Here is a 22,026-nt window from a genome sequence, read left to right as displayed (position 1 = left end):
CTGGGATCTGATGCACAGGCTAGTGAATACAGACAACAATATTGCATCGTAAGCATCAAACTTGCTAAGACATTAGACCTTTATTCCAACCACTAAAAAGAAATTGCAATCATATGAGGTGCTAGATAGAGGTACTAACTATTGCTACACTGGCAATCATAGCATAATATATAAGGGTATCAACTCAACATGTTGCACACCTTAAATTTACACAATGACTTACGTCAAATGCATTTCAGTCAAAAAAAGTGAATGGTGCTTAACAGATTCATAAGTCATTTTAATTATTTTACTGTCGATTTTCAAATCTCCTACACTGAATGTGTTCCTTTTGCAATCCAAATATTTTTTTTAAAAAAACACAGATATTAAAAATAAAATTAAAATTCCCCATGACCAGAAACAGGAAACACACAGAGCAGACGCCAGAGCCAGAGCTGGGAGGGCCAGGGGTGGGCACAGCTGGGTGGGGGCACCCTGATTTAAGTGGCTGCCTGCGTGGAAGGGGACTTCCAGTAGCTGCTTCCACTTCTCTCTGCTGGGACCATGGAACCTTCCCTGCTGTGCACCCTGCTGGTGTTTGCTGGTGAGTGGGGCAGGACTCACAGCTGGGAAGGGAAGGTGGGATGTGACGAGGCTATAGCTCTTTCCTAGACTGGTCCTCTGCTCTGATCCCCACTGTCCCGGTCCCCACAGTCCCAACCCTTCTGTCCCCACCAGGAGCCAGCAGCAGCGGCCGGGTCCCTAGAATGCTGGCTTCGGCCAGGGAGCTCTGGGCTGTCAACGCTGGGCAGCGTGCCTCTGGTCAGCCGTGAGGATGGACAGCTAGAGACTCAGACACCAGGACCAGCTGAGCGGACACCTGGGGCACTTTAAACACAATTTACAGAAAGGGATCTCCCCCCTCCCCCACCCTGCTCCCCTTTGTCACTTTGACCAGCTAATAACAATGTTTCACTTATGCACAGCACTCTACCTTTCTTTCAAGTTCATTGTCTCCCTTGAACCTGGGAAGAGGGCTCTGTTGACTGTAGTAGCAGGTGCGGGGGGGGGGGGGGTTCCATTCGATCTTCAGCAGAGCAAATGTAAAAATGTGGTTGCCAGCAAATTGGGGGTTTTTATTTCTCGATCCAGCTCAAAGTATGTAGTGCTAGAAAGGATTTGTACTTTAATTTTTTTAAATGTTTTTTATTTATTTCTAGGAGAGAGAGAGAGAGAGTGTGTGAGCAGGGGAGGGTCAGAGAGAGAGGGAGTCACAGACTCTGAAACAGGCTCCAGGCTCGGAGCTGTCAGTCAGCACAGAGCCCGATGCGGGGCTCGAACCCACGAACCGCGAGATCATGACCTAAGCGAAAGTCGGACGCTCAACCGACTAAGCCACCCAGGCGCCCCAAGGATTTGTACTTTAAAATGTGGTTTTCTGTTCTTCTGGGACTCCCACATTTTTTAGAGGAACACATCTCCAGGGTTACAGCGAAAACTGTTAGGAAACTTGCAATCAAGCTACAGAAACTCATCTCTCAGACATAAAGAAGCAATACACTGTAGAGATAAAATGTACAGATGAACCTGCATTCAAATGCTGGCCCACTGTCTCCTGTATGACCTTGGCCAAGTCACCTCACCCCTCTATGTCCTCATCTGCAAAACGGACATCATAGCACCTTCTTCGTAAGGTTGTTAGGTCTCTAATGAGAAAATGGATCCAAAGTGTTTAGTGAGTGTTAAGTAACAGCAAGCAAGCAATAGCTTAACACACAGGGAATGCCTGATGAGGTGTTGCCCATACTCGCTCTTTGGGGGAGAGGATCCATCCCTCTCGGCGGCGGGTAAGGATAGAAAGAGCTACCAGGAGAGCTAAGCCAGTTCACCAAAGCTCCCATAACCACAAATTGGGTCTCTCGATGTCTCAGGGCTGGGTCCGCCTCACCGTAAAATTATAAGCAATAAGACTACCATCCGAAAGCTTCCTGAATCAAAGCTAAACGGATTGCTGGCCTGGCAAGGGAGAGGTGCATCATTCGGGAGTGAGTTTATTTGTGTATTGCTAAGCTGACGTGGGAAGGGTCAGACTTAAGGCAGAAAGAGGGACAAGGCACACCAGAAAGGCGAGATTCTGAATTCAGGCCCACAAGGTGGGTGGCCACTCACCTTGCAATGGTTTGCCTCCAAGTTCCTTTGCACAGCGTCCGCGATTCCAGCGGGCCTGGGGTCAGTCATTAGCTCAGCAAGGTTTCTCTTAAACATTGGTACCGCTGGAGCCACCACGTCAGACAGGAGTGGCAAGGTGGATTCCTGCACATGGAGGGGACACACTGGGGACACAGTAGGCCTGGACGTAACAGACACCCACCAGTCACCGTGGCCACAAGCCAAGGCAACCCGTTTGGGATCTCACTCTTGACCTGCTGCACCAGCCCCTCCCAAACCCCCTCTTCCCACCTCTACCTCTTCCAATTTGGGGCTCACACCGTGCTTTATTGTTTACTTCATTTGCACATAGAGCTTTCATGATAATACCCTTTAGCGGGGAATCGGGTGGAAGTCCACAATGAGGTCACTCGAAGGGGCGCGCCCAGCCCAGTCCCCCTGAGACTCAGCTCCATCTGTCTTCCTGAACGATTCTCCAGGCCACACACATGTACACCTCAGTCTCCTTATCTTGTCTGTCCCCCCCACCCCGGGTCTCCCCTGAATTCATCGGCTTAATGCACTTTATTCCTATCTCAACATGATGCATTCCTCTCCTCCAATAAAATAAAATCCTTTCACGATCAATTCTAACCAGTAGCAATTATAACTAAAATGAAAAATATCCATGAAGATCATTGATATCTAAATCACACGGCCTCCCCAGGTGCGCCTCTCCAGGGCTTTAATGTGCGGTTTTCTCTAAGGGATGCACAGGGCAGGGGTGGGTGCGGGGAGAAGGTTGAGCCTTCCTGTTACAGAATGGGGAGTCAGTGCAGAGGCAGTGACTAGGACCAAGCTGCCTTGGGTGTCAATCCTGGCTTCTTCGCGCACTGGCCACTGTGACCTGGAGCAGGGCACCAAGCCTCAATCTGCTCATCTATAAAATGGGCATTAAATGCAGTTCTCGTTGTACCCATGTCAGTTTCTTAGTTCCCTAAATACACCATTATTATGCAAGCTGGTAATAACATCAGAGGAAACTAGGTGAGCCGTGTATAAGGACTCTCTGTAACTCTGCAACTTTTCTGGAATATACCAAACGAAAAGTTTAGTTAATTGAAAAAGAAAACAGTATTTATCTCATGGGTTGAACAGAGTCAATAAATTACTACATGAAAAGACTCATAATGAGCCCTCTCTATCACCATATTTAATATATATATAGATAGATAGATTAAGTTTATTCATTTATTTTGAGAGAGAGGGAGAGCACAAGCAGGGGAGGGGCGGAGAGAGAGGGAGAGGGAGAGAGAGAATCCCAACCAGGCTCTGCACGGTCAGTGCGGAGCCCCACTCATGGCTCCAACCCACAAACTGCAAGATCATGACCTGAGCCGAAACCAAGAGTCGGACGCTAAACCACTGAGCCCCCCAGGCGCCCCGCTATCACTATATTTTTAATAAACCTAGTAGTGGTTGTTGTCATTTTCTTATCCAAGCTCACTGGTTTGGTCCAGCAGAGTAAAGTGCCAGGCGTGTGTCTCACAGGCCTCCTCTGACATCTGTTACTGGGCGCTTTCACAGGTGTGATTCCAACCCACGGCGGGATCTTGAACCTGAGCAAGATGGTCCAGCAAGTGACCAGAAAAAACCCCATCTTCTCCTATTGGCCCTATGGCTGTCATTGTGGACCTGGTGGCAAAGGTCAACCCAAAGATGCCTCAGACTGGTAATCCCTTCCCAGGCAGGGCTGCGAGTGGCAGTCCTGTCCTGGCCCCACCCCCGGGCCCTCCCCTCCCCTGCGCCCCCTTGTATGCATTCTGTGAATTCGGTCTATGCCGTGTGCTACAGCCGGGTATAGTTCCAGCCTCCCTGGAACTTGCTTTCTAGCTGGTTCTCAGAGTCTCTGTAAGGCCCCTCCTTGTACCCACAACTCCTGATCTAGTTATAATGCCCACCACACGCTCTCCCCGCCCCCACTGCCGTCACCATCACATGCTGGTTTTGTTATTTTAATGCCTACCTCTTTGTGCCATTATCTCATTCAATCTTCACAATAATCCCAGGAATCTACTAGGAGAGATGAGAGCCTTCCAGGCCCTGGGGTCACTTCCCTGATCCACCACGTACAGGCTGTGTGACCTTGGGCATGTGGCTTGACCTCCCTGGGTCTGTTTCTTCATCTGTGAAATGGGGACTGTACCAGTGCCTCTGTCATAGGGTGGTAGCGAAGATTAAGAGAACATTCATGATAAAACAAACGCCTGGTGCGTAGAAAGCACTCAGTAGGTGTCTGCTCGAGTGATCATACCGACTGCAGCCTGCAGGCCTTGACTCTTCCTAGGTGGGGGACACTGGGTTTCTACTCCTGGGGCAGCTGTGGTCCCCGCCTGTCCCGCTTCCTGTCCTCTCGCTCCAGGTGCTGTCAGAAACACGACTGCTGCTATGCTCACCTGAGGCAGCACCGATGCCACGTCCACACAGACAATTATGACTACACCTTTTCCGAGGGGGACATCCAGTGCTGTGAGTGCCCGGGCCTCGGGGCTGGGGGTAGAGGCTTAGGAAGGGAGTTCTGGCACTTACTGCCTTCATGTGCTGTGTGACAAGGCACAAGTTGCTTGCCCTCTCTGTTTTTCCCATGTGTCCAGTGATAGTGGCTGGGCTGTGGAGGAACGGGGGTGGGAGTATGGAGAGTTCCAATAAGGCCCCTTCAGGCTTTGGAAGGCTGGCGGATCTCAGCTTGGAGCCGCCATCAACCAGCTGTGTGACCACAGGTTAAGGATGGTCCCTTAACCTTTCTGAACATCAGTATTCTCCTCTGTAAACTCGGGATGATAACAGTGTTCTCGCAGCTAAAGTTAACTCAAGAACTAAAATGAGAGCAGACAGAATAAGCCTCGGACACGCCTGCTGTCAAGGCGCATGCTCAGTGCACTACTAGTATCATTGTTACAACTTACGTTGCAATTGTAAGTTAACAGAGCAGCCCGGCCAGGAGCTGCGCCATCCTGATGATCTCCATTTTATATACAAGGAAAGTGAGACCAGAGTGAAGAGGTGTTGGCCCAGGGCCACCCTGCTGCAGGTGACAGAGCCTGGACTAGACCTCGGGTCCCCCCCCCCCCCCCGGGTCCATGCCTGGAGACAGGTGGCAGCTCTCAGCTGGGAATCACGTGGGCTCACCACACCAGTCCCTGTTCATTAAAGTCTCAGTAATAACAACAACAATAGCCAACATTTATTGAGCACCTACTGTGTCCTGAGTGCTCTGCCTTATCTAATACTCCCAACAGCCCCAAGGCAGCTCGTAACTACCCTCACCCCCACGTACAAATAATGACACTGAGGTACCAAGGTCTCTGCCCGTGCAGTTCCATCTGCCTGGAACACTGCTCCCTCCCCCTCCCTCCCCCACTCTGCTTTCCACAGGGGAGCAGACCCTTCCGATCTCAGCTCACATGGCTCTTGACGCTGAGTCCGGTCACCCTACTTTTCCATTCCGTAGCCCCTGCAGCATTTCTTACTTCCGAGAGGAACAGTATATGACATTCCTTTCCGTGGCCTTCTAATACCTGCTGCCGCCACAGGAGTGTGAACCTCAGGTGCCCACTCTGGTCAGTCCGGTCCCTCCAGGGCCTTGCCACAGGATGGGCTCTCAATCGTTCATGAAAGGGATGAATAAATAAAGGAGCGATGGCACTCAGGGAGGTCACAGTTCGTGCCCAAGGTCAGACGGCTAGTCGAAGCAGCTGGGAAAGGGACTCTAGAGCTGAGCTACCACTGCGCCATCTCCAGAAACTCCCTCCAGGGACCCTAGACCCCCACGCCCGGGCTCTGCCTCGGGAAGGGACAGACACTGAGCTCCCGTGTCCTCCACCCCGCAGCGGACAAGGGCAGCTGGTGTGAGCAGCAGCTGTGCGCCTGCGACAAGGAGATTGCCTTCTGCCTGAAGCAGAACCTGGACACTTACAAGAAACGCCTGCACTTCTACTGGCGGCCCCACTGCAGAGGCCAGACCCCTATGTGCTAGAAGGGTCCTGCCCGGCCGGCCCGCGCCCCCTACCCTGTTCCTCAGCATCTTGAGCTCTGCAAGTCCCGTGAGATGCTGACATCTCTTCCCTACGATCTAAGCCCCTGCACCAGCCTGGGAGGTTCCCAGCATAGCCCCACCCTCCATATTGCTCCCGGACCTTCAAAGTCTTCCGGATACGCAGCAGCTATCTCTTCTGAGGATGGATTGAGATCGGAGGAAAAGCCGAGGCCAGGAGGCCCCTAGGGGTGGCATTCGGGCTGAAGAAGCACATGTCGGGGGTGGGGGCTTGGGGGCCATGGTGTGGCTGGTCCCCCCTGCCATTGCCACTCACCTGCCCGAGTCTCATCCCCTCTCACTGTCCCCGCTGCACCTGGGGTGGCCTAAAGGGCAGTGTTGATCTCTCTGCCCACATGGCTCTACTTCTTAAAACCCCAAAGCCCCCCACCACCCCGGGATAGGGCCTGTCGAGGAGGTTGGGACCTGTAATCTCTGGCGCTAGGTCACTCTCCCCAACTAGGCTGGGAGGTCCTGGCGGGCAGGACCCACGACTGTCTTGGATTCAGTTGCATCCCTGTGCCCAAAGCAGTGCCCGCGGCCGAGAAAGGGCTCCACAAATCCCCCTCAAGCAGAGGGCCAGCTGAAGCGGCCTGGCCCTGCTCCAGGCCCAGCTCTGCATGCACACGCCCCTTCCTGCTTCCAGGTGCTTGCGCAGGCTGGGACCTCTGCAGAGCGCCTCACTGGCTGTCCCCAGGTGGCCAGTCCCAATCTAGGCTCCTCAGGGCCCAAGGGCTACTGGGGCAGAAGTGTCCCCTGGCTGACTCCTCCCCTCCCCCCCCTCCGGCTCCAAGGGCTCACTCCCTCCTCCAAGCCCGCATAGCACTGCAATTTACCAAGCTTTACCTTGAGTGATATATAATATCTGGGGTTTTCTGAAGCCCTCCAATCAGCCTGGAGATCCTGGAGGACAGAGGCTATGTTCCTCATCTTTGTTTCCTCTGCTCCCGGACATAATAGGTGCTCAGTTAATGCTTATGGACCAATGAGCCCATCACGGATGGATTGAGGTGGTGGCAGATGTTACTGGTGCCTCATCCACATCCCCTCCTGGCCCGGGCCCCCAACCCCCGGCTAAGCCAGATGTTTGGCTGCTACGGGCTCACATCTGTCTCCTCCTACCTGTCTGCGGGGAGCTACCACCCCTCCTGCCCTCCCACCTCTAACCGGTGACTAGGGGGCGGGATACCGGAAGAGCATCACTGCCCCATCCCTGTCTCTGTGCAGGACCACCTGGGTGGCACGCTGCACACCCCAGAGCACCTTGTGGGATCAGGCTGAGGCCAGACGTCTGGAACACCTCTTTGCCTTGCTTTGTACCGGCCTGGCCTGCTTCCTTTGTTGCCTTACAGGTTCCTCCTGAGAACACGCCCTCAGTAAATCACCCACTTGCACAAGAATCCTGTCTCAGGCTCGGCTTCTGGGGAAACTGACTTGGGATGGACGGACGGATGGATGGATGGATGGACGGACGGATGGATGCCTTCTTCCTATAAGGATCCACTCTCTGTCATTTGTATGTGATTAGCTGTGTCACCAGCAACAGGGCCAGAGCCCCTGGAGCCACCTCCGTCCTCCAGCCCATGACGCACATAAGTGAAACAGCTGACCCGTCACTTTTCCTTCTACATGAAGCTCAGGGGCTCATGTGAGGCAGGATAACAGGAGTTAAGAACCATGGGCACTGAGTTCAAATTCCAGTTATCCCACCGACTAGCCATGTGACCTTGCCTAAGGAATCCTGGTTTCCTCGCATGTGAAGTATAGCTGAAATTAAGAAGAAAATAAGATGAGGCCAGAGGTCAGTGTAATAAACTAGATTAATTCACATGAAGCGGTTAGTGCGGTGCCTGGCCCACAGCAATGCTCCTTTATATGTTAACTGTAGGGGCGCCTGGGTGGCTCAGTCGGTTAAGCGTCTGACTTTGGCTCAGGTCATGATCTCCTGATTCGTGAGTTCGAGCCCCGCGTCGGGCTCTGTGCTGACAGCTCAGAGTCTGGAGCCTGCTTCAGATTCTGTGTCTCCCTCTCTCTCTGTCCCTCCCTGCTCCCGCTCTGTCTGTCTCTCTCTCTCTCAAAAATAAACATTAAAAAAATTTTTTTAACGTTAACTGTATTACTCTTGATCTGGCTGCACTGTAATGACCAAAACTGGAATCAAGGTAAATCAGGAGAAAGGAGTTAACCGACGTCCCCCTTCTTTCCACCCAGTTCTTCTCTCTGCCTTCTACACGACTGTGCAGCCCTGTCCATTAGATCCTGACACACGACGTTCATTTGTTCAAGAGCTGGTGCCCCCTGCTCGCCCGTTAGGGCGCCTGTGATAGTTGACAGTATCAGTGTTGGCAAAGGATGGGCGCTATTTTCCCCATTTGAGGCTCAGAACAGGGATGGCAACGTCTGAGGTCCCACAGCCGGATCCCACCCCAGACTTCGCCCCCCTCCTCCCCCACTCCCGCTCCGCTCCCTGGCACCCTGTCCCATTTGTACCGGTTAGGAGGCTTCCTAGGCCTGGATGGACTTCAACAATGGGGGCGTTCATGATCTCACAGGACAAGAAGTCCAGGGAGAAGGTGGCTCCTTAAGTGGCTTGGTGATGTCATCAGTACCCGGTGTCTCTCCTGCCACCCTTGCTGTGCTGCTTTGTCCCCTGGGGGTCTCCTCCCAGCCTCAGGGTGCAGCGGTGCTCCAGACCTCATGCCTGGGCACAAAGACAGCCAGCAGGGAACACGCTGTCCCCTTCCTGTCTGTTGTCAATGAGCCTTACCGTCTCCACCCGGCAGACCTCCCCCGCAGCCTGGCCACCCTAAGCCAGAGTGGCTCGAGGTGGTGGGATTAGTCTGGTCTGTTTAGATTCCTCAGGATTTATTTGCCCTTGAGAGGAGACAGAGTTAACATCCTTGAGTGGCAGGTAGCTATCAGGGCAATACGATGGTGTTGCGTGGGCAAGTCTGGGGCTGGGTAGGAGCGGGGCTGTCCCTGTGTGAGCTCAGCGCCTAGTGGTGGTCACAGCAGGTGATCAACAGTCATTTGTTATGAATGAATCAGTGACTGAATGAATCCTAGGTTGGTAAAGTCATGGAACTTTGGACTAAGAGGTGGGATGGACAGATGGGGTCTCAGGGCAGCCAGAACCGAGTCCCCAGAGTAAAGCAAGACTCCCCACCCCCCACCCCGTGAGTTCTCACTCTGGGCCAATTTCCAATCCCCGGAATTGGGTCAGAGGCACAAAGGAAGGAGAGACTCACGGGCAGCTTCTGTTCCCCGCCCGCGTCTGTCCAGCAGCCCCGGATGTAGGAGGCAGAGAGAAGGACACAGTCTTCGTGCTTCCTGTTCCCTCCGGGGTCAGAATCACAGAGGGACAATCCGGGGGGATGCGTGGAGCCAACACGAGCACCTGATATCGAACACATGTGGTGCCCACTCACCCCCTTCCCTCAACGCCCTGGGGCTTTGGGATTGTCACCTACATTTTCCAGGTGCAGAAACTGAAACTGGAGTGTGAGTCACTGGCTGATAAATGGCAGGGCCGGGACTCGAACCCAGTCCTCTCTGGCTGCATGGCCATGTCTCATCCTACCTCCCACACTCTTTACTAGGACACTTGGCGAATCAACCCCGGGTGCCCCTAGGTGGGGAGGAGCCACACCCCCGGACGGGGAGGGGAGGGTGAGTGTGGCAAGGCAAGAAGCCTAGGGAGAGGGCTGGTGAGGGATAATTGCAGCAACAGTGGCAGTCCGTTCAGATAGAGCCCTCACACTGAGAGTGCTTTATCCCACCACTGGCTGATCCACTCCCCAGGCCACCCTGACCCAGGGTGCCACCTCCAGGGGGTGGGGGCCCAGCTCAGGGGCACATGGGTGGCTGTCTTCTCCATGTCTCTGCCTGTTTTCCCAGCAGGAGCCTCTATCCAAATACCCACGCTCCTTTCACGCAGCCTCCCTGTCACTGCGACGTGCAGGGGGGGCTGGGGCTCCTGTCTCCCCTCCACCCCCCGCCCCCTGCTCCAGTGCCCCCTGGAAGGGGTTTGGGGGTGTTTGCTTGGGGTGCGCAGCATCCTTGCTCACTACTGAGGTCAGCTCTAGAGCCCACCTCAGCCAGGCAGCCCCAAGGCCTGGGACCGAGCCCCTGGCTGGCTGTGGAGCTTGGTGGGGGCGGGTCCTCTATTGTTTTTTCCAAGTTGAAACAAAGAGGAGATTTTAGGGGCGCCTGAGTGGCTCAGTCGGTTAAGCGTCCAACTTCGGCTCAGGTCATGATCTCACAGTTCGTGGGTTCGAGTCCCACATTGGGCTCCGCACTGACCGTGCAGAACCTGCTTGGGATTCTCTCTCTCTGACCCTGCCCCCCAGCCCCCGCCCGCCGTGCTCTCTCAAAATAAATAAACTTAGAAGAAAAGAAGAAGAAGAAGAGATTTTAAAATAGTTTGTGAAAACTCGAAGCAGGTCAGAGAAAGATTCCTTCCTTTCTCTTGTTTTAGGTTCCTGGCCAAGCCTCATTCGCTTTAGGGGGGGGTCTCTCCTAGAAGGACTTCCCGGCTCTTAGCAAGACCGGCCCCTTCTGTCATCCAGAGCTCAGCTGACAGTCTCTCCCTCAGAGAAAAGGTCCCACCCTCCCCACCCAAAGCAGCCAACCGCATCCACCCTGATAGTCTCCCTGCCTTGTTTTCATTCTCTGCTGACCTTTTCTGCTGGTTTTCTTAATCACGAACGCACCCAGCCATTTGTTGATCTTAGATTGGAAAGCGGGCGTGTTTTGTCACCTCCCAGCCCCTCCCTCAGAACTATCAGAAATCAATCCCCCTCTCTCTGCCAAGAACACTCCCTTACTCCCAGGAGACCCTGGGGTCAAAGATCATTCTGGAAGCGGGCTGCGTCTTCTGGAGCCCCGGCCGGCCCTGGGCTGGCCTGGAGTTCCTAGGAACCTGATAATACATGATCTCATTGACACTTCATTATAGGTGCACCTGCCTGCGGTGGGGGTGGGGGTGGGGGGGATTCTGACCTTCTTCTCCAGAGGAGGAAACCGGCTTTGAGAAGTAAAGTATCTCGCCCAAAGTAACTCACTCTGCGAGAAGCGGCAGAGTCTGGGCACCCATGTCACGCTCTGAATCCTCGGTGCCACCCTCTACAGCCGAGATGCTGCACTCCCTAAGGCTCTGAAACCTCACAGAGGACGAGAATCCCCCTGCAGAGAGTGTTTAGAATGCAGGTTCTTGGGCCCCACCCCCAGAAGGTCTGATTCTGTAAGTCAAGGATGAGACCCAGCAATCTGTATTTTTTTTTTTTTAATTTTATTTTTGAGAGACAGAGGAAGAGCAGGGCAGGGGCATAGAGAGAGGAGACAGAATCCAAAGCAGGCTCCAGACTCTGAGCTGTCAGCACAGAGCCCGATGCGGGGCTCGAACTCATAAACTGAGATCATGACATGAGCCGAAGTTGGACGCTTAATCGACTGAGCCACCCAGACGCCCCGAGGAATCTGTATTTTGAACCAGCGCTGTGGAGATTCTGAGGTCTCTGGCTCAGGACCATAGTCTGAAAAGGATGCAGGCCTGCTCTCCTCTATCCCTGGATCCCCATCCCCTCATCTCCCCTATGACCAGCTTCTAGAATAGGCTGTCTGTCTGCATGACCAACCGTGGGGCTGACCAGCTTGATAACCCATCCTGTGCCAGCACAACTCACTGGGCTGAAAGATTGGAGACCTACCTTCTATTTTTTAATTTATCATTTTTATTTATTTTGAGAAAGGGTGAACAAGCAGGGGTGGGGCAGAGAGAGAGAGGGAAAGAGAGAGAATCCCAAGCAGGCTCTGTACCGTCAGCGCAGAGCCCGGTGCGGGGCTCAAACTCGCGAACCAACCGTGAGAAAGTGACCTGAGCTGAGATCAGGAGTGGGACACTTACCCAACCGAGCCACCCAGGTGCCCCTGAAGACCCACCTTCTAGATACACTCCATGCCAGCACCGTTCTTTTGGCCTCTATTTCAATCTGCCAGATCAGACAGTGGCGAGGATTATGCTTCTCAAGCCCCAGACCATCACACACCACTTCCCAATGTTTGGTTTAATATTTCAATTTGCTTTGTTTTTTTTAATGTTTCCTAACCTAAATAAGTATTTAAGAAGGAAATTCATTCCACTCTGGTATAAGGAAAGCCAGTATCACTTGTTGTCAACAGACGATGACCATAAACATAAATGCAATAAAAATAAAACTCTTCTTGGGATGGTGCCGGGGTGGCTCAGTCGGGTAAGCTTCCAATTCTTGATTTCAGCTCAAGTCATGATTTCATGGTCATGAGATTGAGGCCAAGGTCAGGCTCTGTGCTGATAGTACAGAGCCTGCTCGGGATTTTCTGTCTCCCTCTCTCTCTGCCCCTCCCCTGCTTGCTGTCTCTCTCTCTCTCAAAATAAATAAATAAACTTAAAAAATATATTTTAAACTCTTATTGGAGACAAAAACGTGCACAGTCAATAGTTGGATGAACTAGCAAACACGGGAGAGGTGCGGAAGACCCCCAGCCTCCACGCAGAGACCACCTTGACCTTGATGCATTCTGAAGAACCGGAAGGAACTGGAGAGAGGAGGAGTCAGGCTTTCTGACTCTTTGTTCTTTTCTCTGGGGAGGCCCAGCCAGGTGTGTGGGGGTGGGGTGGGAGACACCAGCTGGGTGATGCTGTAGAAGGTCCTGGAGACCACGGAGGCGGAACAGGGTCTGCCCTCGGGGAGCCCAGACAGAGCTGGGGAGGAAGGCGGTCCTGGTGAGCTAGACAGGGCTGGGAGACTCCCACGCTGAGCTGGCTTCCATCATTCTCTTGCCCCAGGGCCTCAAACGGTTCCGGTTCCGGAATGTGCCATCCCTGAATGTGCCACTTTGCATAAGAATTATTTGAGCTGAAAGCAATTAAGAACTGACAGATGCAGGAAGGGTTCTCCGCCTACCCCTTATCTGGCTAAAAGCAGGAAACAAATTTCCCTAAGAGGAAGGTGCCCCCAACCCTCCTACTTGGAGAGAAGAGCCTTATCATCAAAGCTGGGAACTCAAACACCAAGATCCGTTTGCATAAATAGACTTTTCTAGGATAGCCTTTCTTCCATAGCTCCCCCCTATATCGTCTGGTCATCTCCTTCCAAGTTATGTCCCTTGAAGTCCAAACTCTCTCTCTTTCCTTTGCTAAAATGGAATCTTCTGGGTCTAACTTCTTTAAGTTTTCTTTTCTGGGAACTCCTATGCATGTCAATGTTAATAAATACCTTGTGCCTTTTCTCCTGTTAATCTGTCTTTTGTTGGTTTAATTTGCAGGCCCCCATGAAAAGAACATAAAAAGTTCGGGGAAAAGTTTTCTTCACCAACACTGGCCTGCAAGTCCCCATCGATGCCAAAGTGGTCAGGGTGAAAAAGCTCATGTTAAATGAAAAATGAATAGAACAAGATGTACAACAATATGTCCATCCGGACTGTATGGGAGAAATGCAGTGTGAAAAGGTAGCAGGAAAAAGGCTCTGACGTAGTAGTCAAGAGTGTGGGCTCAGGGACCCACACGCAGGGTCTGTCAGCTCTGGGGTCTCCTGACTCCAAGCTGTCGGATCTTGGGGACAAGTCACTGAACCTCCTTGAGCCTGTTTCTTTACCTATAAAGTGGGAGTTATTACACGGTCTACTTGAGGTGTTGGGAGCGTTAAATGACTGACCCCTGGAAGCCACTTTGCACCCTGTCCGGCATGTAAAGACCAGCCCGTGGAGCCCATAGCGGCTGTTGTCCTACTCATTGTTGAAGGGATGTTCGCAACAGCCGTAAGTTGTTGATGTTTCTTACTTCTCCCCAGGGCTTGTCCTGAGCCAGGCCTGCTTGGTGGAGCTCTGTGGCATTAGCCAGCAGGCCACGGAGAAGCGACCCCACCTCAGCCACCTCACCAGTGGCTGTCACTGTGGCTTGGGGGGTGCCATGGCAGCCTGTGGATGTCAGGAGACAGCAGGCTGGCTGGCCACAGTCCGAACTGAAACCTTGGCTGAGCATCATCTTGTGAAGGGACCAGCCATATTGATTCGGTGTGCCTTTCCTGGGCAAAGAGGGTGGGGTTCATCGCCTTCTGCTCTCCTTACCAGCTGTGGTTCCTGGGGCAAGCTCCTTGACCTTTCTGTGCCTCGGTATCTCCACGCACAGGATGGGGTGTTCATAGTACTTCCTTTGTGGGTTAATATGAGGATTCAGTGGAACCTAAATGAGGTGGTGAAGCACACTTGAGATGCTGTCTACACTGGGCTCTGCTCTATCACATCCGGCATCAGGCGAGGCAGTGGGGCTCGTAAAGAAGTGCTAGTCCCGGCCCTCAAGAGATCCCCATTCCTATGAGGGAGAGCCTCACCCAACCTTTAGGATCCGAGAAGCTGGTTCAAGACCTGGCACCACTAACTTGGGTGGGGATCCGACAGGCCACTTTTCTCTCTGTCTCTGTTTCCCACTCTGTAAAATGGGATGGTTTGAGGCTATTCTGGATCCTAGATTTGACAGCACTTTGAAAAGCATAAAATATTAAAAGGTCTAGAGTATTCTACATAGAAAGGAAGCCTGGGGGCACCTGAGTGGCTCAGTCCATGGAGCATCCAACCCTTGATTTCCGCTCAGGTCATGATCTCACAGTTCATGAGTTCAAGCCCCATGTTTGTCTCTGCACTGACAGTGCGAAGCCTTCTTGGGATTCTCTTTCCCTCTGTCTCTGCCCCTCTCCCGCTCATGCTCCCTCTGTCACTCTCAAAATAAATATAAAACTAAAAAACAAGAAAGGAAGCCTGGAAGCTGAAACACGTGAGAACTTTGATTGGAGGCTCAGTATGATAGCACTACTGTTTCTAGATAAAGAGGTCCTTAGAGAAGATAATAAGAGGTTCAAGGTTTACAACCAACAAGTTTATTTGAAACCTGAGTGATCTCAGCGTCCGACAGCTGGCTCCCTTTGATTTATAGGAAACTGATTGTGCAACATTCCAGATTTGTTAAATCAGCTGTTTAGAAGTGACTCAAAGAGTTTTGGGGCATGGCAACCAAACAATTTTCTGATTCTCTTCCTCAGGAGTTCTCCAACTTGATAAATGAGTTGTTTGCCACCATTTTGGTGGCACCAGAATCCACCATTTTGGTATTGACAGATCGATGCCTCTGAGATGAGACTTTTCTTTCTAGAAGATCCATCTCCCTTTCTCCCCAGCTCCTTGCTGGAAAAAGGATGGGGCACTGAAGTTTAGCAGGAAAGTCAGTGTGGAGGAATTCACACGATAACCAAGAATCTTCCAGGAAAGGGTAAAAGTCCAAGGAAAACCAGAGCTGGGCAGCAGTTAGAGGGGTAAAGGTAGATTCTAACCAGGAACGATTCCAATGGGAGATGAGAGCTCCCATGTACGATTGGGCTTAGTTCAGAATACAGCACGGAGACGTGGGGGTGTGCAGTCAAGAAGCAGGTGGGGGTGGAATCACTAAGAGGATCCATCAGGGGGTAAAGGAGGGATTCTGGCTAAACCGACCCAATGGGATTCTTGCTGAAGGCAGGCCTGGGTGATCAAACATCACCTGCAGGAGGATGGGAGATGAGAAATTTGATAAGATATCAAGGTGATCAGGTACCGAGGATGAGGGTTCCGGCTAAACCTACTTAACAAGATTCTTGCTCCTGAGGATGAGGCCAAGCCACAAAAGGTTTGAAGGAGCCTGACCAAATTTGGTCAAGGAGAGACTTCACCAGTCCCTCTTCCTGTTCAAGGAAAGAAGCATGAGTCCTTTTGTTTTTGGTCTCCTTTTGTTCGTGAAGGATCAGCGAACCCACCAGTTGAGACTTGGTCATAGAGGCTATTTGTTGGATGGCGTGAGCAGTGCGGTATTAAGTGGGGACAATTTCTATGAAAATTATAAAAAGACAAAGCTTAGTAGTTGAGAACCCAGTTTCTGAGGCCAGAAGGCAGCCAGTGGAAGACTTCTAGATATTGGGCTGGTAGTGTGTACATGATGGAGTGAGGACAGCAGTGTCGATCCAACAAACTTCCCGGCTTTCACTTCCAATATCACTGGTGATGGCCTTAGGGTTCCAGAAACTTCAAAGCAGCTCACACAACAGCAGGCATGAAGGTTGCCCGGACACCATCTATGGCATCTTCTCTGAAGTTTATGTCAAGTCACCCAGCTTCGGTTGACCAGACATTGGAGGGGAAAGGGCAGTTTTAGTATTCTGAGATGCCGAAGCAGGAAGGTGGGAGAACAATGGGAAACTTTAAGCTAGGAAATTAGAGTCAGACACTGGACAATCCCTCAGGGTAGGCTGTAGTTTTCTATGAAAATACAAAATTTCTTTCTTTTTTTAATTTTTTAAAAGTTTTTATTTTTTATTTTTGACAGAGAGAGAGCGAGAGTGAGCATGAGCTGGGGGAGGGCAGAGAGAGATGGGGAGACCCAGAATCTGAAGCAGGTTCCAGGCTCTGAGCTGTCAGCACAGAGCCCGATGCGGGGCTCGAACTCACAAACCATGAGATCATGTCCTGGGCCAAAATTGGACGCTCAACTGAGCCACCCAGGCGCTCCCACAAAATTTCTCTCTGCAGTTACATCTCATTTTGACCAAAGATAATCCAAGCATGATTGTTCTTTTGTAATTGTTTACAAAATTATTCCAGCGTCATGAGATTTGGCTTGGTTATTAACATAAGGGCTGCAAATACTGTGATTGACCACATACGCCTTTCTGAATTTGCTGACCTGGAAGCTTTCATGAAGAATCTCAGATTAGTCACGTAGAAGCCTCTGGAAGCTAGGAGGCCAAGCCAGGAACTCACTTCCAGACTTTGCCTTCTGTACCCATAGATTTGGATGAATTCCTCTCTTCTCAAGGTCCCCAGGATATCCTAAGATCCCTGGGTCAGCCAGGAAGTGATCTTCCCCACTCACCTGTAAGGCCAGGAGCCCAGTAAATCCAGGCACCAAATCAGTTTTTTCAAGATAGCTTTATGAGCATTGGCTCCATTATAAATTCAACCTTAGGTTCTCAAAACTCTTGTCATATCTGATTCCACGCACATCGTTCTCAAAATTGACATACCCACCAGAGCCCTGGTTATATAACCCACGTTTCCACTGATGACCTGTTATAAGGGGAACTGATTCTTACTGAACTCGGGCAAATCATGATATTGCCATGGAAATGAGAATACCTGATAACAGTTGCTGAATTTTGAAGGGAGCAGGTAAGGAGAAAACATAAATATTTCATTTCTGTTCACAAATGTATAGTCTACTAAATTGTTATGAGCACAGACAACTTTCAAAACAAGAAAAAGAGGCTCATTAGATCTGGAAAGTAGAACACTACAGATCCAGCCACGTTCTAATGATCCTCATTAAACTGACTTAACAGGATTCTTGCTCTTGGGGACAAGGCTCAGGGACAGGATCCAGTCAAACAAGGGCGTAGAGGAGCCTGGGTAAAGTTTGGTTAAGGAGCATCTGTCTCAGTAACAAGGTGGCAGGGGTTGTACTGGGTTTAAATGGTCGAGAGGTAACACATCTTAAGAAAATGTCCTATGGTAAAAAATGACAACTGTGTTAAATAAATTTTTTCATTACAAGGGAAAGTTATAAAATGTACATATGTTAGGTGGAGAGGATGGTAATATATAACTCTGTATTTATGAGAAGGGCACACCTCCTCCACCTTTACCCCTGGAGGCACCGTCCCAAATTTAGAGATGTATAAAATTAGGGCCAGGAAGAACACAGGTCGTCCGAGTTTCTGTGGATGTCAGCAGGCTGTGCCCACGGATATACGTGAGTTTATCAAGTGAGCTTTGCTCATTTTTGTGACCAACGCAGCCTCTGGTGTCCACACACCCCACTGCTTCCTGCATCAACCCGAGAGCTTGTTTACAAATATAGTTTTCTGGGTGTGCCTGGGTGGCTCAGTGGGTTAAACGTCTGACTTTGGCTCAGGTCATGATCTTATGGTTCATGAGTTCGAGCCTCGCATCAGGCTTTGTGCTGACAGCTCAGAGCCTTGAGCCTGCTTCAGATTCTGGGTCTCTCTCTCTCTCTCTCTCTCTCTCTGCCCCTCCCCTCTCTCTCTTTCTCTCTCTCTCTCTCAAAAAGAAATAAACAAGAAATATATATATATATATTTATTTATATATATAGTTTTCTGGGGGCACCTGGGTGGCTCAGTTGGTTGAGCGTCCGACTTCAGCTCAGGCCATGATCTCACAGTTCCTGAGTTCAAGCCCCTCATCAGGCTCTGTGCTGACAGCTCAGAGCCTGGAGCCTGCTTGGGATTCTGTGTCTCCCTCTCTCTCTGCCCTTCCCCTGCTCATGCTCTGTCACTCTCTCTCTCAAAAATAAATAAACATTTAAATAAATAGATAGATAGATAGATAAATAAATAAATAAATAAAATACAGTTTTCTGGTCCCCAGACCAGAAGTTCTGACCCAGCCTGGGGAATTGGTATTTGTAACCACAGCCCTTCTTAGCTGCCAGGCTAGAGGTCAGGTCTAGATAGGCATCAGGTGCCCTGGGGCAGAGCCTTCCCATCTCCACCAGGATTCAGTTCCTAACCCTTTCGATCCCTGCAGACAGTGCACGATGCTGAATGTTTATGCTCTAGTCACCAGGTTCCTGGTATTGGCGGTGTGGCCTAGAGACCCCTCCAAGGCCTAAGCGGGTGCAGATTGGGGCCTTTGTGCGCAGAGCACACTGCTTTTTGCCAGCTCGGGTGGAGACGGGGTGGAGTACAGCCGCCCAGGCTGAACCAAAAGCATCCGCGGGGACAGAGGCTGCATGCGGCGTCGCCCACAGCCTTCCTGCTTACACGGCAGCCTCTTGGCTCCATTCAAAACTCTTTCCTCGGACGTCTCGTTCTTGCCACGTCACGGAGCACCTATCTCCTTCCCTGACTGAGCTTCTTGAGGGAAAGATTCATATATTGTTATCATTGCTGTTCTGTGTCCGGGGCTTCGCCCAGGCCTGACACAGCAGACACTCCATAGATGTGCAGTGAAGGCCTCGTGGGGGCGCTCGAATGGACATATGACAGGTACTCTATGGGAGCCTTGGAGAGGAATGACCTTTGCTGGGGAGGCTGGGACAGATGCCACCCGGAGGGAGCACACAGCCGACCTGGGCAGATGGGAGGGATTTAGCGGGTGGCGGGAGGGGGGTAGACAGGCGGCATGGGGCACAGAGCAACATGGGGCACACAGGAGCAGAAACTCACCGTCTCTGACTGGCTGCAGGGCCCACTTGCCCCAGGCTCAGCTTGGGGGTCCTTACAGGTGCTATGTCACCTACATCCGCAGCTACTCCCACCTGAGAGCTCGACAGTGCTCCCCATGGGGTCACTATAACCACAGAGTCACCACGGGCCACATCCAATGTGGTAGGTGCACATCCAAGGTGGGAAAGGGTAACCTGGGGCCACCTTCTGCCCTGGACACCAACCCTACCCCATAAGGTTTGTGTTTAGAGCCAACCGGTTGGAGTCAAACTCTTGGGCTTGGGTTTGGTGGTCCTCTCCCGTGAGAGGTGCCATTATTGACTGCCTACTGTTTGTTAGGCACAGCACCAGCTAATTTATGTGCATCATATCATCAAATATTCCCAGCAGCCTATTCAGGAAGGTGTTATTAGCCTGTTTGGCAGCTGAAGAAACTGAGGCTTTAGAGAATTGGAATCATGGGCCTGGGGTCACATGGTGAGGAAATACACAGAGCCACCACCTGAGCCCCCATCTGGTCCAAAGCCCTTAAACACTGGCTCGCCATGATTTAATTAAACTCACGGCTTGGCTCTCTGTTTCCCAGTAAGGAGCCAAAGACACGTGTTTATGTCCAGTTCCTCTGCTGGGTGGTTCCAGAATGTTCAGGGACTGACGGCATCATGGGCTTGGAGATCCATGAGCAGAAGAAGCCCACTTCTGATCTAATGATTGAGGAGAAGGATGAGGGGGTCCAGGGCACTGGGCCGCAGGGGCACCTTTGGGAGTTTGTGCAATTAAGGCTAAGGCATGGCAGCCACTCAGACCCAGGCAAGTCCTCAGAGGTCACGTGAACAAGCATTTCTCACATCCTTTGATAACAACTCACAGAAAGTAATAATGTTTACACCTGGACCCAGCCAACACCCCCCCCTCACACACACACACCATACAGCAGAGAACAATCTGCTGAGGCAGCACTTTACTACTTGTGTTATATTCACACACGCATAAATCAGCACGCACACACGACACACACGTGCACGTGCATGCGTGCGCACACGCGCACACACACACAGACACACACACACCAGATACAACCCTCCAAACTGATTTCACCATCCACTAACGGACCAGGACTATAGTTCAAATCATCTGTCCAACTTGCTCTTCTAGGGCGCCTGGGTGCTCAGTCAGTTGAGCGGCTGCCTTTGGCTTAGGTGGTGATCTCACCATCATGAATTCAAGCCCCATATCACTCTCTCAGCTACCAGCACAGAGCCTGCTTCAGATCCTCTGTCTCCCTCTCTATCTGCCCCTCCCCTGCTTACTTGATCTCTCTCACTCTCTCTTTCAAAAATAAAACAACAACAACAAAAATAACACCTGCTTTCATAAAATGGGAAAGCTGAGGTCAAGAAGGGGAAGGGGCCTGCCCAAGACCACCCAAGATGCGTCCAAGGTCAGAACTAGAGCCCAGCATCTAGTTCCTGATACTTCTCATTATCCCAAATTAAATTCAGATAAATAGGATGTTAACCCAGTCGAGTGTGGAGGAGGTATTTGGATGGTTTGGGGTACAAAATCCCGACAGCTAGACAGCGTCTAATCCCATGGTTTTCAGAGCGTTTGGGATGCACATAAAGCACAAAGTGCCTCTGGGTCATGGCTGTGGCCACGGCTCTCACTGAGCCCGTGGGAATCTCTGTGGTCAGCCCCGCCCCCAAAACCAGGTTTTCTGTATTGCATTCCTAATTCCAACTCTTCGCTGTGGTTCCTGAGAAGATGCAGACACGAGCCCTGCTATCTGGGAGTCTCTGACCTTAGGCGGCACCAACAGAGGCAGCATGGTGCAGGGGGTCTGACTCAGTGGACATCTACCCAGCACCCCCTCTGTGTCAGACCCTGTGTGCCAAGCAAGGTATGGGGCTCAGCCTGCAGTAAGGTGTAGACCCTGCCCCCAATCGGGTCAGGCTCCCGATCTGCACAGTCCCAGGCTCAAATCCCCACTCCCCTTCTCTCTGGTTGTGTGGCCAAGGTTACACGCTCAGCTTCAAGTTATGCACCCATTAAGTGGGATAATTACACCTGCCCGTCAGGTTGTTGGGAAGATCAAGGGGGTACAACCCACATGAAAGTCTCAGCACGTGGCAGGCAATCAGTAAGGGGTAGCTTTTATGGTTATTATTACCGGTAAGGGAAAAAAGCAACTCACAGGTAAGGAAAGGGGGCCACATCCCAGAGGGGAAAAAACAGCGAGAATGGAGGCAGAGTGGAACACACAGGGGAAAATGGGAGGAGTGGAGTGTTGGGGAAGGAGAGAATGATTGGGGGATCAAAATGGAAGGGTCGTGCAGCCAGCAGCAGAAAGACCTTAAACGTCAGGCTGAAGAGGCAATGGGGAGCCACTGAAGACCTTAGAGGAAGAGAGTGATGCAAGAAAAGGTGGAAGAAAGACTTGCGAAGCACCTGCTATGTGTCAAGCATGCACTTAGGCACCAGGAAGCCTGCTGCATCGACCAGGGCTTGATCAGAACTGCCAGGAGATACCGATATATAAAATAAAGAACTTTTCAT

At 51.4% G+C, this 22,026-nt stretch overlaps 1 protein-coding gene across 1 annotated transcript; it reads left to right on the top strand.

Moving 5' to 3' along the window:
• The first annotated feature begins 546 nt into the window (after positions 1 to 546).
• Positions 547 to 6,282, top strand: PLA2G2D (phospholipase A2 group IID). The gene is made up of 4 exons (XM_039229066.1): positions 547 to 586; positions 3,718 to 3,862; positions 4,553 to 4,659; positions 6,021 to 6,282. Exons 1-4 carry the CDS (start codon positions 547 to 549, stop codon positions 6,164 to 6,166), a joined length of 438 nt encoding a protein of 145 aa, XP_039084997.1. The 3' UTR covers positions 6,167 to 6,282.
• The last annotated feature ends 15,744 nt before the right edge of the window (positions 6,283 to 22,026 follow it).

This window comes from Hyaena hyaena, unplaced genomic scaffold (assembly GCF_003009895.1).
Source record: "Hyaena hyaena isolate Hyena2069 unplaced genomic scaffold, ASM300989v1 scaffold_35, whole genome shotgun sequence".
Lineage (NCBI taxonomy): Eukaryota > Metazoa > Chordata > Mammalia > Carnivora > Hyaenidae > Hyaena > Hyaena hyaena.
This window is presented reverse-complemented; position numbering and strand designations above follow the sequence as displayed.

Excerpts from the sequence above, each read along its gene's own strand:
- PLA2G2D (XM_039229066.1), top strand. The coding sequence starts at position 547 with ATGGAACCTTCCCTGCTGTGCACCCTGCTGGTGTTTGCTG. Across the intron at positions 3,863-4,552 it reads CCCAAAGATGCCTCAGACTG|GTGCTGTCAGAAACACGACT; the intron begins GTAATCCCTTCC and ends CTCTCGCTCCAG. Across the intron at positions 4,660-6,020 it reads CGAGGGGGACATCCAGTGCT|CGGACAAGGGCAGCTGGTGT; the intron begins GTGAGTGCCCGG and ends TCCACCCCGCAG.